Source organism: Falco biarmicus, chromosome 12 (assembly GCF_023638135.1).
Source record: "Falco biarmicus isolate bFalBia1 chromosome 12, bFalBia1.pri, whole genome shotgun sequence".
NCBI classification, from domain to species: Eukaryota; Metazoa; Chordata; class Aves; order Falconiformes; family Falconidae; genus Falco; species Falco biarmicus.
In genome coordinates this window covers 19235361-19253813 of record NC_079299.1, presented here as the reverse complement: position 1 = coordinate 19253813, position 18453 = coordinate 19235361, and the positions used below count along the sequence as shown (strand labels likewise).

The 18453-nt window shown below is 38.2% G+C and overlaps 1 protein-coding gene across 1 annotated transcript in view; it reads right to left on the bottom strand.

Annotated features, from left to right (window-relative positions):
• The window catches only part of KIF6 (kinesin family member 6), a 158356-nt gene extending 145151 nt beyond the window's left edge, over positions 1 to 13205 (bottom strand). The window contains 3 exon segments of the mRNA XM_056357424.1: positions 8985 to 9059; positions 12157 to 12266; positions 13140 to 13205. Coding sequence (XP_056213399.1) covers positions 8985 to 9059; positions 12157 to 12266; positions 13140 to 13205 — 251 coding nt within the window.
• Positions 13206 to 18453: the final 5248 nt, after the last annotated feature.

Here is an 18453-nt window from a genome sequence, read left to right as displayed (position 1 = left end):
CTGCATTTGTACATTTGTTTCACAGCATTAGGAAATTCAGAGACTTCATTTTCCTTACACACTATAACATGCAGGCATATATCTATAATATATTGTGACAGGCTTAGCTTTTATAAAAAGAAGAGAAAGTAATATTCATCACAAGCCACATAAAGCAATCTTTACATAGTAAAATGCATATCAATTTTACCTACAAAAATTTTAAAGGCTAGCTTTAAACCAAAGAAATACAGAAAAATATATACAAAAAGTCAGTTTCCAACAAATAATTTGTTGTTTCAGCTTTGCTTCTATTACTTTACAACCAGGTATGCCATGTTCCTATCTGGAAAATACGGACCAACTTAAATGTGTAGAGGAAAAACCTGAGTTGTCATGTGCATGAGCAGTAAATCCGAGTTGTTGGACTTTGTACCTGTGAACAAGATTCATTGAATATGGACAAGTGTCATTGGCCTGAACCTCTGAACATAACAAATCAAATCTTAATATTTTAGATTTAACTTATTATGCCACAATATTAGGATTTCCCAGATTTTGTAGCATAATTAATAATTGCGTCAATACATATTTTTAAATTGTGTATTTTTGTGTTTCTGTAAAAATACATCTCATCAAACCATATGAAGACTCACATATCACAAAGCTGTACATAAAAAAAATGTAATGTTGGCTGGATATATTAATTTGAAATTGAACCATGCAAACCCTTGTGGCTATATTTACATATGTTTGCTGTAATTAAAGGTGTGTTGGATGATAAATTTTAGTCTTGTTGCTTTTAATCACTGTAAGAAAAGTCAATTCAAAGCAAGATATTGGTGAGAAAACATCATGGTTACCTGCTAAGTATTCTGAATACATTCACAAGTGTTTATGTAATAAGCAGGTCTGTTTAGTAAAGTTTGTATCATTAAACAACCTGAAATTATACAACAAAGGTTTCCCTTAGTGGAATAAGGCAGAGGACGAAAATACACACAGAGAAAAGAAGAAGGAAATAGTCATAAACCAACAAGAAAATTTTAACAATAGCTAATATCAGTTTTAATGAAATAACAACATTAATTGCAGGCAAACAAGCCCAATCCATTAATAAGTATCATTTTATTACAGTCCTAAATCCTCTTTATCCTTTTATTCTGCAGTATAAATTCTAATCTAATTATATGCCAAATTCAAGAAGATTTTAACATCGAAAAAGGTTAGATCTGTTCTCACATTTTACTCAAAGAACTGAATGCTTCTTTTCTGCTTAAGCACTCAAAAAATATTGCTGGTTTTTAGAAATACAACAGCTTGTACTTGACCTTACAAACCTAAAGAACAACATTTTTTAAACACAAAGAAAATATAGACCATGTCCTCTAGATTGCATAGAATTGAAAGTATACCTTTTCCAAGCAACAAATAGTTTGAGCACACAACTAAGGAGATTAACTTGATCACACTGCTATATAGATTTAACCATATATTGTGACAGCAACATAATTTATCATGATGTGTTGGGATAAACCAAAAATGTTCAAGTTTTACCTCCAAGCTATGGCACAGACTACCAAGAAATCTCCCAAATGACAATCTTTGAGACAGAAATTGCAATACTTTCAGTATTTTCCTGTTCAGAATATTAAAAAAAAAAAAAAAAGCAAAAACTAACCCACCAGAGGTTTAGAAAACAAACTGAGAGTTCTCCACTTGCAAAGTCCCATTAACTAAGACCATGAACCAAAGCCTATTTAAGTCAATGACCACCTTTAAAATAATTTCACTGAGTTTTAGGTGGGATCCAAAGTTTGGGACAATTTGATGCAGATTTTTTGCTGGTGTAAATGCTTAAACACACTATAGTTTTTAAACATGCCTGCATGTATCAAAAGTACTTCTAAAGTACTTCTAATACTTTATGAACTCCCAACATACATTCTAAAAATCATTTTTTTCTGATTAACTTGGAATACTCCTAATACTTCTCTTGTTTCAGAGAAGAGACATAATAAGGCAAGCTGCAAGCTGAAGTAAATGTTTCTCGATTATTCCACTTTCAGTACAACCTTAAAACTGTTTAATAACCCAAATACTGTCATGTAATAAGTATATAAGCTTATGTAATGATGTTTGTTCAGGAAAATAAGTTTTGGCTTTATAAAAAATGAATTCTAACATGCTTTCTCTTCTGCCCTTTAGACTTTGAGAAACTGATGGAAAAAAAATTAAATGCTTGATTAAAATAGCAAGGGTTCAATATTTCAAAAATTCCCTTACCAGTTGTAAGACAGTCATAAAAAAGATCCTCACAGTCCAGAGACAAAAACCTGTTAATATGAAATTGTCATTACATGTAAAGACTTAGCCAGTAACACTGATGAAGAATAAATAAATGCTGTTAACAGTATAGCTGCAACTATGATGGTCTAAAAGTAGAAGTAAAACCAGCTATTTAGAGAGAGGTAGCATCTTTTATTAGACTCTCTAACATAACTGGGGTAGAACAGGACTAGGCTCAGGGCTTTGGTGGGTTACTGGTGTTTTGGTTACATTAGAAAGACCCTGCCTCTTCCCTCACAAACTTGCTAAGCAAAAGGTGTCACTACAACTTTGTATAAATTATCAGGCATAGGACAATTATTTCTAGTATGGACTCACATATGAATGTAGTTAAAGGAGAGCAATGCCATGTGTTTTTTCCCCCTCAAATTTTCTTACTTAATTACCAGTTAACTTGCACTTTCTAATTTATTCATAATTAGTGGCAATTTAAAAGTGTGCATAGTGAGAAATTAACTTTTTCTTTAAAAATCATTTTAGATTCCTATTTAAATAAATGACTGTTACAGAGTTATGTGCTGGCATTTTTCAGTCACTCAGCTGACTTGCCTCATGCCTGAAAGATGTCTAATTCCTAAATATAGAGTGTGATACAGAAGCATAACTCATGCAAGCAATTCCTTTTTAATTGATAGATAACATTATGTTTACAACTGCTTAACATTCCTCAAGTGAGAAATTCCTCAACTGAGAGCTAGACAATTTATGGTTAGTTACTACAGTTTAAAATATCATTCAGTACCTCGTCCTTGAGTATCTGAGACAATATAAATGTGGTATAAAGCCCAGTGACAGTAGACAGAGGTTGGAAGCAGACTGAGGTTGTTTTGTGGTTGGTTTTTCTGGCTACATTTTGTTTTAATTTCCAGTGAAGATCATTTGTTCTATTTAAAGTTTAAGGACACCGAAATTTTCTTTTGCTTCTGTGTTCATCGTTAACATGACTTCAGGGAGGCTTGTGCCTACTTGTAATGAAGAATTCCGCTTCCTCTGCTGCTACACCAGTTTTGCTGAGTCAAACAGAACAAGCAGAAGTTACCATCAGAATTGGCAAAAAAAAAAAAAAAAAAAAAAAATCAACAAAAAACAAACTCTCCCCTTTGAGTTCTGTATCCAGTTTTGAAATCCCCAGCAGAAGCAGCATGCTACAGAGAAACTGGAGTGAGCCTAACAGAACCAAGCTGGTTTGGACTGCAGCACGTTACACACAAAGAGAAGCCAAGGGAGGTGTTTTCTGTGAACGTGGAGAAGGGAAAGCTATGCATGTACCTAATTACCACCTGCCATTATGCAATGGATCGTTACAGAGATGGACTCAAACTCTTCGCAGAAGCTTACAGTGGTAGGACAAGAGGCAGTGGACATAAGTTGCAAGAAGGGAAATTCCAAGAGGGTACAAGGAAAATGTTCTTCATGATGAGAGTAGTTAAGCCCTGAAACAGGTGCCCAGATGTGTTGCGGGATCCCCACCTTTGGATATTTTCAGATCTCTACTGGACAAGGGCCTGAGCAACCTGATCTTGAAGCTAGACCTGCTTTGCTCAGGAGATTGGACAGGATGACCTGCAGAGATTCCTCTGACCTAATTATCCTAATTTGTTGGCAGTAGGCATAATTCACATAGAATCATCAGCAAGAGAAAGAAAAAGTAAATAGTCCTTAACAATCCCTGAAAACATGCTACAAACTGCTACAAATCCTGCTCTGCTTCGGACTGGTCTCAATGCATCAGTTTTATAACCACCAATGACAGTCTCTCTCAGGGAAGTCAGAGTGCTCTGATTCCTTTTGTGTTACTCCAAACTTCATTATGAAAAGGACAAAGAAATAGAACCTTATTTTCAAGTTTTTTACATTGGCAGGTATTACAGACAATGTGGAAATCTTGTTCCAGCAATTGGTAAATGAAACTTATCCTGAACACCAAAGCCATCACAGCAACGATGAGTATAAAGTCTAGGCAGAAAGATTCGCTTGTTCTGACACTGAATTCCTATTGCAAGACATAGTTCCCAATCTTCAAAAGGATTAAAGATCATTTAAGTAGATACATTGAAGACATATGTAATTTTTAATATTGTTTTGTTTTAAAATGAAAAAGTTCAAAGTAAGTGGTTTTATGAAGTTTATAATAAGCATAAATAAAACATTTCTAGAAAAGAGACGTTATTAAGTAAGGACTAAATTCTGTGTGTATATGTAGATAAGAGAAAAACCTGGAAACAAGAAACAGATTTCAGCTTTAAAAATTAATTACTTAGACTTTGTTAGATTATTTCAGCTTCATATTATTATTTTGACTTGAGTTCTGACACCATCATTTAAAATGATGGTAACAAATGCGTGTGGTTAGAACAAATATTCAATAACTGTTAAAATACCAGACTAATGAAAAAAGGAGAAAACACACCAGTATCTTTGATCATGGGAAACAGTCAGCCCTCTCCTCATCTCAGTTCTTGTTAATCTGAAATATTTTACCCATGTCCCTTACTTTCCTTCTTTCTATCTCTGAAAACCTCAATTCACAGTTATTTTATTAAAAATAAAAATAATCAACACAATCCTAGAAAAAACAGCCCTCAGACATGATATTTAAGACTAAAAGAAGGAAAAACGTCATTTGCAGGATCTGGAAGACAAGTTTTCAGGAAAGATTTGTCTTTACAGAGACTCAGTATTTAGGTATCTTCTATCATTTGGAGCTCAGATTAAAGTTTATGTTAAATAAAATAAATCATCTCAGTATGACATTTTTTTGTTATGCCTTTGCCAGATTTATGAAACAAATCTAATCTCAAAATGCCTCATCTTTCAAAAAACACCACCAATTTCCAAATTGCATGTAACTTTTCCTTGAGAGCTTAGTGCAAGCAGGTTTCCTTAGAAATTTCAAAAGGGCTTTCCTAAAAAGAATAAGTTGTAACACAATTTCTTATTTTAACTAAAAACTGTAAATATATTTAGAATTTCACCAGAAGCAGTGCAGAAGGTGACACAAAGGTACTCTGAACCAAAGCTATCAAACTGTAACCTATAATAAGCAGCCTTCTTGAACAACTCTAAACTGTGCAATCTAAGTCAAAATAAATATGAAGTACTAACAGTAATTTAAAATGAAACATTAATGAAGCTCTCACTTTTTATTATGTCATAATTGTACTCACTTCCAGGAATAACTGCTAGCATTACTGCTCTAATTTCTCAATTTAGGGTAAATTTTAAGCTACAGTTGTTTAAGGCTGACATCCAAAAAAAATGTGTCCTTTTACTATATATAGATTCCACAGGTCTTTTGTGCCCAAGTCACAAAATTGTGCCCAAATCACCACATTAGTAATAATGCAGCTGTGATGTGAGGTTGCCTGCAGGTGAGCCAAGCCACTACTTCCCACACTGTCACAAACATAACCAGGTCTGAATGGATAATTGTTCATACAAATATTTTGACCACATTTTCTGTAAGAATAAGCAGCAGAAAAAAAAAAACAGAAAAGAGTGAAGTACTTTCTGTATTACAGATGTTAATTCTTAGGATAAACACAGCACACCAGAAGAAACTAAAATCTGCAGCAGTAAGAGTACTAACGTGAAGACTACGAGATCTTTCAAAAAAAATGTTAAGTCATTGCCATTAGGTTTATAAACAGCTGAGCTGTTTCTTATTTGCATGATACTTCTGAAGATAAAATATTTTCAGTATTACATTTTCATAGATCAAGACAAAACACTGGCCATATCAGAATTGAAAACAAAACTCATCCAAAACACTAACATTTTCTACTCTTAATTTCTAATTGCATTCATCATCATAACACTAATATTTGAAGCATTATAAGAGTAACCTTGTTCTGTTGTTAGACTAAAACAATGCTTAATTGTTAACAAACTGTAAGAGATGGATGTTATTTATTTTCTGTAATTTTTGATAGAGTTAGTTTAGTGTTGCTTCTTAAAGATCAAGTTGGCTTTGCACAGAAAAAAAACACAAGAATATATATTTAAAAGGAAAAGCATAAAGCACAAAGAAATGACAAAAAGAAACCATGTAAGAGATGGCTTAAGCATAAACAAAACGTAATAAAAAAAGCAAATCACATGGTTATAATGTTTTGCAGAGGCTGGCACTTCCGACTGAAGAAGAAAATTAAAGTCTGGTGCCTCTGAAACCACAGGCAAGATTACAATTTAACTGGACTTAAAGAGGGAAAAAGTAGTGGCCCAACATCAAAGAAAGCACACTTAAAAAGAAAAAAAAAAACCAACAACCAAAAAGTTGCCTCCAATTCCCACCCATCCAAGAAAAAACTGGAAAGATTTTAGAATCCTGAACATTGCATTGTTGTTTTTAGTTTTAAAACGACATTGCATTGTTGTTTTTAGTTTAAACAATGTCCAAGATTTTTCTTCTGAGCATTCAAGTTTGTAACTGAATTTTGTCATGACTGTAAGTATGCATGGCAAAGAGCCTCAAAATGTTACTGAACTATTTCATTGATACTTTGCTGCTACTTTCCTTCCCCTGGCAATACACAGACAAAAACCATTCCCTTAGTAAAGTGACTCCAACAACAGAACTGAGTACATTTTCAAGTTTTCCCCTGCAATAGAACGTTGACTTAAAAAGAAACAAAAGAACACTTTGCTAGGAAAAACTGTCGTCTTCCAGAGTAACAGGGCAATTCTTATTCCCTAATTCCCACAATGGAAAGGAAAACTGAGTCATTAACTATAGAATGAAATACGTTTCAGGTACAGTTCAGGACTCCTTTAGCCAAGGAACCTCATGACTATGAAGAATTTTGAAATACATGTTTTACCTAAGAAAACATAAAAATCAAGGAAGAGGATGAGACACAGGAACATACTTCAGGTATTGCCTACTCTGATATAAAAACACAAGCAAAATTATCCTTCAGTATTATCAGTAACAACACAAAGCTTATATTCTAATTGACATTTAACACAAACACTCAGAGTCAAAATAGTCTTGATTCAGTTAAGAATGATTTTATAAATTGATTTTAACATTAAGGACTCAGCTGTTTGGAGATAACTGTATGCCTAAACACCACTGAATTTAACAGCATTTCAGTACTTTCAAGCACTTAAAAGATTTTTATAAATTGATTTGCTTCATGACATAGACTTAAGTTTTTTTAGTTATTTTTATCAGCCAGCACTGAAGTAAAGGAAAACAATATAAATTCCTGTTCACTATAGCACTGTATAGGTGAATTATCCAACTCAAAAAATTTCTGTATTCTAGCAAAACACTCCAAAGGAAAAGAAAAATATCAGTCAGTCTGTTGCTAGTTAGCTTTGATGCTCCAAGTTCTTGTTGAGGATAGTTCAATCCATAGTACGTAACAATGAGACTTTTAACCCTTCTCTTTCCAAGCACAAATAAGATAAAGAACTTTTTCTGCAGTTACCATTAAACCCAGAAATATTTAAAGTTAAGTAAATGAATTAACCTGAAGTTATATGTTATAAAGTCAGACAAGCAAAGAAATCCCTTCTGAGTGAAAGAAGAATATAACAAAAAATTTATATTTAACTTATTCTAGTGAAATTTCAAATTCACCTGGTCTTCAATTTCACTGTCAATTATTGTCCTGCTTTATGTGGGACTTTTAAGAAGAAAATAGAGGGGGAAAAATAATCAAGAAAAAATTCTGAAGAGCTAGCTATATTTTTACTTCCAAGTAACAGTTTGAGAAGGACTACGTATCCAGCTGAGGATGTCTGTTTTCCTACAGTACACATGACAGTGCGATAGACCTAAGAATAACTTGCAGAATCATAGCTTAAATCAACAGATGGGTCAGACAACGAATGAGAAAGAAGTTGGTAGCTAAAGTAATACTTCTCAACTTGCTACAAATTTGGATTCTGAGCAGTAAGTTTGATAAACAAACAAACAGTATGAAGAAATTCTACTTCCTCCAGTGTAGGATTTTCTCCCCCACTAAAACCAGTACTAACTTCAGCAATGTGGGCATAAACTGAGCAAAGAGAATGGCGTATTGGAAAATCCACCTGGTTCAGAGTGGCATTCAGTCCACACAATGAACGAAGAGTGCTTCTACGTCGGTCTTAAATGCTTGCCTTTGCAAACTTTAAAACATGAGCATTGTTTGATTATTATATGGAGGAGAAAAACAAAAACAGTGCCAAAATATCTGCCTCGCACATTAAGACAAAAATAACAAGAGCAAAATTTGAGAATATCTCCACAGGTATTAATTCAAGAGTGTCCTTAACGTAATGAAAACTAAACGGGGGGGAATAAGATTTTCATTAGGTTTACCCCTTCATGGAACAATATAGGGAATACTTTCCTAAGGCAATGAAGTGAGCTTATAGTATAGATAAAAAACAAATTAAACATGGATTTCTATGCCTATGAAAGAAAAAAGGCAACAGTAGCAGTGTTATTTTAGGAGTTAAAAATGGAAGCTTACCATACATAAAATTCTCAGGGGTTTATTGCATATCTCCTAGATTCAGACATGTCAGTCTTTAGAAAATTAAAACATCAATCCACTTTTATGGCAATGAGACAAACACTTGCCAGCTCTCCTCCAAGTAGTACAATGAAAGCTATTTTTGACCCTGTGTTACCCCAATTACTTGCAGGATCAACAACGTACCATTCTGCTACTGGTTTGGCAATGCTGTCAAAAACCACATCTTGTTTTGCCTCTTGATCAAAAATTTTCTGAAATCTGAAAATATTAAGCAAATAATAATTGCTTAGAATCTTAAAACACTACTTGATTCATACAGTTTTGTTTGTTTGTAATAGTCAATGTTTACATCATTAGGCTTACATAACTTAGTACAATGTTTTCCCTGTAGTCTTAACCACAGCGTGCTGTTGTGCTATTGTACATAAATAGGCTGTACACAGTGCTGCTTTGACAAGATCTGTACAATAAAATCCTCTGATAAAATGATGTGGCTTAGAAAAAAATAAATCGTATTTTAAAATCTATCAAGAGAATCAGTGTTTGTAACTAGCACCGCACTGAAACCTGGATAAATAGATTACACTATAAGCAAATACAGCATCCCACCAGTACAGCCAGGCTCACGTTATTTCATAACTACTTCCTTCATTCTGCTGCACAGTTACTGTAAGTCACAAGGAGACATTTAATTCAATCTAAGTTTTGTCATTTCCTATGTAAAATATCTTCAGTTGTCTTACAGAATCATAGCATACCTGAGGTTGGAAGGGGCCATCTGCTCCAGTCCCCCTGCTCAAATGAGTGTCAGCTAGAGCAGGGGTCTGTTCAGTCAGGTTTTGAATACCTTCACACATGGAGGCTCCACAACCTCTGTGGGAAACCTGTTCCAGTATTTGATCACCCCTCAGTACAAAAAGTTTTGGGTTTTTTTTAGTATTTCCTGCATTTCAGTTTGTGCCCATTAACTTTGTCCCATCACTGTGGACCACTGACACGCATCTGGCTCTGTCTTCTTTATTGCCTTCTCCTTATAAAGTGTTTATATACACGTTGATAAGATCCCCTTGAGCCTTCTCCAGGATAAACAGTCTGAGGTCTCTCAGCCTCTCTTCACATCAGATGCTCCAGTCCTTTAATCATCTTTGTATCCCTTCACTGGAGCCCAGAACTGGACACAGAACTCCAGGTGTGATCTCACTGGTGGTGACTAGAGGGGAAGGATCAACTCCTAATGCAGCCCAGAGGCTGTTTGCCTGCTGCAAACCTGCTTTCAGTCAGCCCTGAGCCTGTCTGGTTATTCCACACCAGCAGGAGGACTTGGCATTTCCCTTTGATGAACTTCATGAAATTCCTATTTGCCCATTTCTCCAACCTCTTGATGTCCCCCTAAATAGCAGCACAACTATCTGGTGCATCAATCACCCCTCCCAGTTTCATATCATCTGTGAACTTGCTGAAGCTTTACTTGGTCCCATCACAGAGGTCATTAATGCTAAACAGTACTGGGTCCCACTATTGACTACACTAATGACTGGCCTCCAGCTGCACTTTGTACCCGATGACAACCCTCTGATCCTAGCAGCTCAGCTCATTTGAAACACCCCTCACTGTGCACTTATCTAGGCTTTCCCGATGCCATACCTCAGACAGCCTTCCTGGGACACCTAATGCCACTCCCATCTCTTGTAAACTTCCTTTTTATTTTTGCATTTAGTCAGAAGCTGCTTCCTTATCCATGCAGGCCTCCTGCTGCCTTTGCATCATTTCCTGTTCATCTGGATGGCAATCTGATGATTCTTGATTTTGGAGGAGGTGATCCTTGAAAATCAGCTAGTTCTCCTGGACTTCTCTCCGGGGCTGTGTCATGGAATTCTTTCAAGCCGGTCCCTGAACAGGCCAGAGCTTGCTCTCCTGAAGACCAGGGTTATGATCTTCCTTTTTGGTTTGCTCTCTTCTCTCAGTATCCTGAATTTCATTATCTCATGGCCACCACAGCCAAAGCAAGCCCGATGTTTAATATCCCTGATCAGTTTTTCCATGTTTACAACTATGAGGTGCAGCAGATATAAGCTTTTTAATCTTATATTAGAAAGTTGTCATCCTTACACTCTGGAAACCTCCTGGACTGCTTGTGCCCTGCTGTGTTGTCTGTCCTATCTGGAACCATATTCTCACACAGAAATTCACGTGGTTTATAGAAAGGCACCATGGAGTACAAGGGAACACAGCAATACACAAAAAATAGACACATATATTCTATCTGCTAATGCTTTATCAGTCAAGTCATTAAAAAATTGTGTTTGATTCCCATATAAAAGAGTAAGAACAAAAAAGAATGTTTGAGGTGACCAGGATAGACAGTGCGTGAAAGCATGAGTTTTACGGGGGAAAACGGAAATTCTTACTCCATAGCATTATTTTTGCATTGTCTTAAGGATAACAAGGCATGATTCTCAAAATCCATCTCTAGAGACTTTTTAATAAATTAGAAAATCAGAAAAAAATATCAGAAATAATTATAGCTAGCTTTGGCATCTGCCACCTAAGCTAGTTTCACATATTCATCTAGTCAGAGAGGGCAGCTCCTCTCTTCCCAAGCAGAAAGTATTTCCTTAGCCAATGTAAAATGACATAAGTCTGAGCTGCCGATGTTTGTCTGGAGATCTCTTTTTGAATAACATAGAGCAACAAATTCACTTGATCTGGTATTATAAAAAATAAAAAGTATTCCACTTGGAAAAAGACAACCTCAGCCTTGTCGTTAGAGGTGTTTAGACATCTAGCTTTCTTCATCATCAAAATTGTAAAGTATGCCTCCAAATTTTCTGTTTAAAAGATAAAAATATTTGACTCATATTGCTGGTACTTACTTTTAGTTTCTAAAAAATATTTATGTTCTACAACCATGGGTTTTTTTCTTTCAACAATCTCTGGTTTTCTTTACCGTGTTTTGGTTATGTCTGAAACACAGTTTCTAAACAGAGTGTTTCACGTCGAGACATCTTTAGCTAGCCTATGCCAACTCATTATATCACAAGAGAACACACAGTCCTGCATTCAATCTTCACATGCAAATTCAAAATAAACTGTAAAAATGGAAGAACTGATACATGAAGATGCAATCTTTGAGATAACACTTAGAAATGTATAATTACTTGCAATGGATAGGCAAAAACTCCACAACTTTAGCAAATGCTATCAAACTTGTTCAAGTGAGGAGCATAATATGCTGAAGTATTCCTTGTGTTAAGGGAGTTATATAAAAATAAACCTAATTATACCAAACCTTAATTTTAAGAATAGGCTTACACATAGCGATATCAATCACTGTAAGGATAAGGCTTTTACTTACTTGAACCTGTAGCTCTCCCTTTTATTATTGACGAACCCGTCTGCTAAATCATGTGGCACGACAATCTCCAGACTGGACAGAGATTCCTCATCATTGTCAACTGAATAAATCTAATAAGCATGGACATGTATTAAAATAATTTTACCAGCAGAACAGCATAGCCCTTAAGTATAGAACACACGTGTAAGCTTAGCACCTGTAACTGCCTAAAGAAAAACTTCTTACAGATTTCACTCAGCATGTGAGCAAAACTTCCTTCAGCTATTATACAAAAAAGAAAACAAGCACAGATTAATGTTATCCTGTTTGTTGCCACAGGAACACTACAGTAAGATTTGAAACAGAAACATAGTCAATTTCACAGGCTTCGCTTACTAAACCATGTTACTATCTGAGCTGTTATTAAAAACAAAGCACAGCCCCTGGAGCAACACCCTCCAAAACGCCTGGAAGGACATTATCAGGAAAAACTATGACAGAATGAGTCAGGCTGGTTTAAAAAGATAAGACGATGGAGACCTAAATGCACGGTTTCTGAGGAACACTTCCATTATCTTTATTATTTCTTGCAAAGGCAGCTGAAGACGGGGAGCCACACGTTCCCCTCCAATGTTCGGAACAGCACCGAACCGCCAGTGACCAGCACCAAACGTTTTCCCTGGAGCCTTTCTGTAACAACTAGGCAGGAAAGCAGCTCCTCTCCCCCTCCCCCAATAGCTCCAGGCTAAGCTGCTGTACTTCGTGGTGTTACTAACTTCCTAAGGCTTCGGAGAGCAGCACAGGGCTGCGGCCCTCCGCTCCCGGCCCCGGGCAAACCCCGCAGCTCTCACAGGCCTGCGGGCGCGGCAGGGCACCTTGCAGGGGGTGCCCGCCCGGTGCCCGCCGCTTCCCGCCCTCAGGCGGCCTCACCGGACGCCCTCTGGCTCGCCCCGCTGCACCCCGCAGCAGCGCAGCAGCCGGTCCGCAGCCGGTCCCCATCCTACCCCCGCCTGCTGCCGCCTGCCCAGTGGCTTCACCCGCGCGTACACCCGGACGGCTTCCTGCACCATCGCTGCCCGGCACAGCGCTGGGCGGCCGGCGGCTAGCAACGGTAACCACGGCACGCTACCCAGCCTGCACGGCGGCGGGCGGGAAAAGGCGAGCGCGCGCGCCCGTGTGAGGTACGTCCCGCTCCCCTCAGCGTCCTCACGCCCTTGAGAGGCTTCGGCAGGGCTTAGAGGAGGAGGGAGCAACGGGGCTCCCTCTGTGACCGGTCACTGCCTGTTTAGCCCTTAATGGCAATTCCCCACCAGCTGTTTTCCCCCGAGGCCAAAGTGTCATGGCTGTGAGAAAAAGGAGCTTGTAAACACTGCCCACCTGAGAGGTGCGGTGTTTATCTCTCTCCTGCAGCACACCTGAAATTCCCTGCCAGGTCTGTGGGACTGTATGTTACCTGTGTGGCCACACAGCCCTCCTATGGCTGAAACCATCCATGTAAAGCCACTCGATTGAAGAGGAGTGTCTGTTGTTAACCAGTTGAAACATGAGGAACAGAAATTGTGGGAAAATACCTAGATTACACGCAATGAAGACATCAATTTTTTAAATTTTTATATCAAAAAGGTACTGAAAAACCTGCTAGTGACAAACAGTTTGTTGTCTTGTTAGGAGAGCTAAACTTACACACAAGTAATAGTACAACTCTGTTATTTTATGAAGTGGTTACCAAAAAGTCACACGAACAACATGACAGAATTTTGGCCTTAGTTTTGGTGAGACATAGTGGTAAAGATCAAATTACAGTGATTACAAGTCCACTAATTTAAATTAAGTGGAAAATCAGGGACTTGATTAAAGAAGAGGGTAGAAATTTCTTTAACTCAGATATGGCAAAAGTATGTTGAACTTGTATCCTAAATAAGAAAAACAGTAGGGGAAAGGTTTTCTGTCCCAACCGAACAAATAACTGTCTCAGAAAGCATATGAGGCATAAATAGTGAGCCTTCAGGGAATGAAATGGAAAAGGACTAATCACCGACTAAAGTTGAGTGCAAAAGTCAAAAGGGTAAAAATGAAAACAAATGGAAAATATTACTTGATGATTAGAGGGTGAAGGAAAAACAGGACATTGGAATAGGATAATGGAATAACTAGTATCTTCTCAGCATTTCTCTGAAACTATAAAAAAATGTTGTCCCTTGTCAGTAGGAATGGGGTTGCTGAATGTGATGTTAGAGGTTACTAATGTGATGTGTGATGCGACTAAACAGGAAGGAAGTGTGAGGTGGAATAACTGCAGCCAAGAGGGAAGAAGAACCCATAGAAATCAAAGAATTGAGAATCAGAATGGTTTGACTTTGAAGGGTCCATAAAGACTGTCTAGTTCCAACCCACCTGATACGGGCAGGAACACCCTCCACTAGACCAGGTTGCTCAAAGCCCCATCCTACCTGGGCCTTGAACACTTCCAGGAATGGGGCTTCCACAGCTTCTCTGGGCAACTGGTTCCAGTGTCTCTCCACTCTCACAGTAAAGAATTTCTTCCTAATATTTAATGTAAATCTACCCTCTTTTAGTTCAAAGCCATTCCCCCTTGTCCTATCACTGCATGCTTTTGTAAAAAGTCCCTCCAACTTTCTTGTAGCCCTTCTTTAGGGCCCGGAGCTTTCTCTTCTCCAGGCTGAAAACCCCCAACTCTTTCAGCCTGTCTTCAAAGAAGAGGTGCTTCAGCTTTCTGAGCATCTTTGTGGCCCTCCTCTGGACTCGTTCCAACATGTCCACTTCTTTCTTATGTTGGAGGCCCCAGAGCTGGACACGGTGTTCCAGATGGGGTCTCACAAGAGCAGAGCAGAGAGGGAGAATCACCTCCCTCAGCTTGCTGGCCATGCTTCTTTTGATGCAGCCCAGAATAGAGTTGGCTTTCTGGGCTGCCAGTGCACATTGCTGGGTCATGTTGAGCTTCTAATCCACCAGCTCCTCCAAATCCTCCTCAGGGCTGCTCTCCATCCATTCTTTGCCCAGCCTGTATTTGTGCTTGGGATTGCTCCAACCCATGTGCAGGACCTTGCACTTGGCCTTGTTGAGCTTCATGAGGCTTGCATGGGCCCACCTCTCACACCTGTCAAGGTCCATCTGGATGGCGTCCCTTCCCTCCACCATGTCAATCACATCACACAGCTTGATGTCACAAGCAAATTTGCTGATGGTACACTCAATCCCAGTGTCATGTCACCAACAAAGATGTTGAACAGTGCTGGTCACAGTACTGACCCCTGAGGAATGCCACTCATCACTGGTTTCCACTTAGACACTGAGCTGTTGACTGCAAGTCTTTGAGTGTGACCATAAAGCCAATTCCTTATCCACCAAGTGGTCCATCCATCAAAGCCATGCCTCTCCAATTTAGAGACAAGGATGTCATGTGGGACAGCGTCAAATGCTTTGCACAAGTCCAGTAGCTCTAAGGGGCATGGAAGAGGAGCAGCCAATGAAGAGAGACTGGGAAGGAGCAGAGGAAGGAGAGAGAGAGAGAGAGAGAGAGAGAGAGCGAGAGAAAGAGAGAGAGAGAGTGTAAGTACTCTCTGGATGTAGGAGAGATAAGGAGAAGGGGGTAAAAAGCAGGGTGGACTGGCCTGAATAGTATGAAAAAATGACACAAACAGTAGATGAACCTTTAAAACCTTGTGAGGGATTGGTGGCCATGCTGGGGCAAGGTGTGGGAACTATTTACTGAAGTTAACCTGGTATGGGGTGGTAAAAGCTTTGTTGCAGCTTGATAGTTTTGATAGTGCTGTGACACCCTCCCTTTAATGCTGACCCAACAGCTCTTGGCCAGGTCCTCATCCATCCCCAGATGGAGCTCCATGCACTCTAGCTGGTCATTGACATGGAGGTAGACACCTTGTCCTTTTCTACCCTTCCTAAAGCACCTGTATCCTCCCATTCCCACAGTTGTAGTCATAGGAGCCATCCCACCACATCTCTGTGACACCAGTAAGATTGTAGCCCTGCAGGTGTGCACAGGTGTCTAACTCCTCTTGTTCATTCCCCACGCTGCATGTGTTTGCATAGAGGCATTTAAGTTAGGCTACTGATGAGTCTGGCTTACTGACTGAAGTGGCTGGACTTTATGCTGGGTGACAGAGATTTGGAAGTGAAGAGTAGAGAATTTCAGTCCCCGAATTCTGAAACGATTTGATATTTAATTGAAGGTCAAGGAACTGTGGTTACTTGTTGCCTTGTTTGTTGACTGGTTTGGTTTTGTATTGAAACAGATGCAGGAAAATACAGTGTTCTTGGAAAACTGCAAATGTAACAGCCAAGTGTGTTATTTAGGACTTTAGCTGAATTGTGAGTTAACTGGGAAGTGGACACAAACACTATAGATAGCTGTGTGGAAAGCTGCTTTACATCTGCTGGTGTTCAGCAGCTGGAATATGAAGTTGGGTGAATGAGACTGTACTGCTTTTGGGACAAAGTCTGATCTGCAAATAATTTAGGTGTCCTTCTTCAACACGAAGTTGAGTTGTAAACTGAACCAATGGCACAGTGAAGAGCACCCAACTGAGTTTGTATAGGACTAGTCTGAATATGATATGGCCTACACAGAGAAGCCAATGAGACATCTCAGACTCAAGCTGCTTCCAGCATAAAAGCATAGTCTGATTTCTGAAAGGGGAGCCGGAATCCTTGACCACCTGCAGAATTGTCACTTGTACAGCTGGAGAAGAACAAAGATAACAGAAAAGACTTGCAATTGTTTTCTTAAACAGCTTTATTACACAGCTGCTCTTGGAGAAAAATTAGAGTCCTTTGTTGTGCTCCATGGTATATTGCCTTCAAGAATGGTGTGTTAGCCTAGTGAAATTTTCTCTAAACTAGTGTTCTTTTTCCAGAGAAGTTACAGAAGTGTTCTAAGTAGTATTCACAGATATATATATCTGAGGACAGAAGTTATTTGGTGCATTTAAAAGCCAATTAAAGGATTAATTAAATTAATTATTTTGTTTGAAGCTGTAAGAATAGTAACAGAAGTAACAAGTAACAAAACAATAACAAAAACCTTAAAATAACACAAGGCTTCCATTAGCCAAGACAGGTTAAGACATCTGTCTCAATCTGTTTTATTACATTATTTGACTGTATGAGTTACAAGATCTGGAAATTACATGTTTTAAAAAGGTCAGCCATTACAATCTGAATTAATAGTTATATCATCACAACTAATTGTCTGCCTTTACCATTGTAGTTTTCTTCCGATTAAAAAAAAAAAAAAAAGATGTCTGACATTACATCCTGGAGCTGGCAGTTCAAGGACTTGTGTTCCATTATGTCACCTAACAACTTAATATGCTTCCACATAAACAGCCTTGTAAGATTTATAACAGCCCAAAACTTCTACGCTATTTCTTTTTTTCTTCCCAATGTTTTACTTTTCATAGACGTTACTTATTCTTGGCAACTTTCATGCCATTTGGCTGAGATGATAATTAGAAGTTAGAACATTAAATTCTTTCCACAGATCAACTGGACCGGATGAGGGGCCAAAATTCTTGCCAAAGTCTGAGTTTGTCTCATCATCCAACTCCTGGAAATATTAGTGCCAAATGAGTTTCTGGTCATGTAGAAGATACACTTATTACATGACCAGAACTTAAGATCTGAAACTTGGCCTAAATTTATGTATGATTTCTGTAGGGTATGCTATATGAGCTCTGCCAGAAAGACTGTGGTAATATAGAAACTTATGTTTCTGGATTTGAATGAAACATGAATAAAATGTGGCAATGTTTCTGGTATTTCAGGTATCATCCCAAAGTCCTATAACCTTTGTTTATTTTGCTGATGTGCTCAGTATTGGAATGGGAATGCTTTTCATGTAAGCTGCCTTGTTCAGCATTTAATAGTCTAGCGGCATGAGAAAAGCAGGGGTATTTCTGGTTTTTAGGCTACTGTTACAATCTGTTTCTTAGGAAACGGTGCTGCATCTTCATGTATGTTAGTCACATTTGGAAAGTACCTTGAAATTTTGGTGTGGTTCTGATATTCTTACCAAACGCACTGAAAAGTTTCCTAAAAATGTATGTCATGGTAGACTCAGCCAAGACAGAAACTCTTGAAATATCCTCCTGGGGTCTTACATACATGTCTATACGTATATGTATTTATTTGTTTGGGGTTTTTTAGAGTAACCTAAAATTTCATGGAGAAACATAAGGATTCTTAGGACTTTGACTGCAAGAGGCAACAAATCTTTTTCCAGTTCGGTGGGTTTTTTCTTTTTGTTTGTTTGTTTTTGTTTTTCACATTTTCTAAATG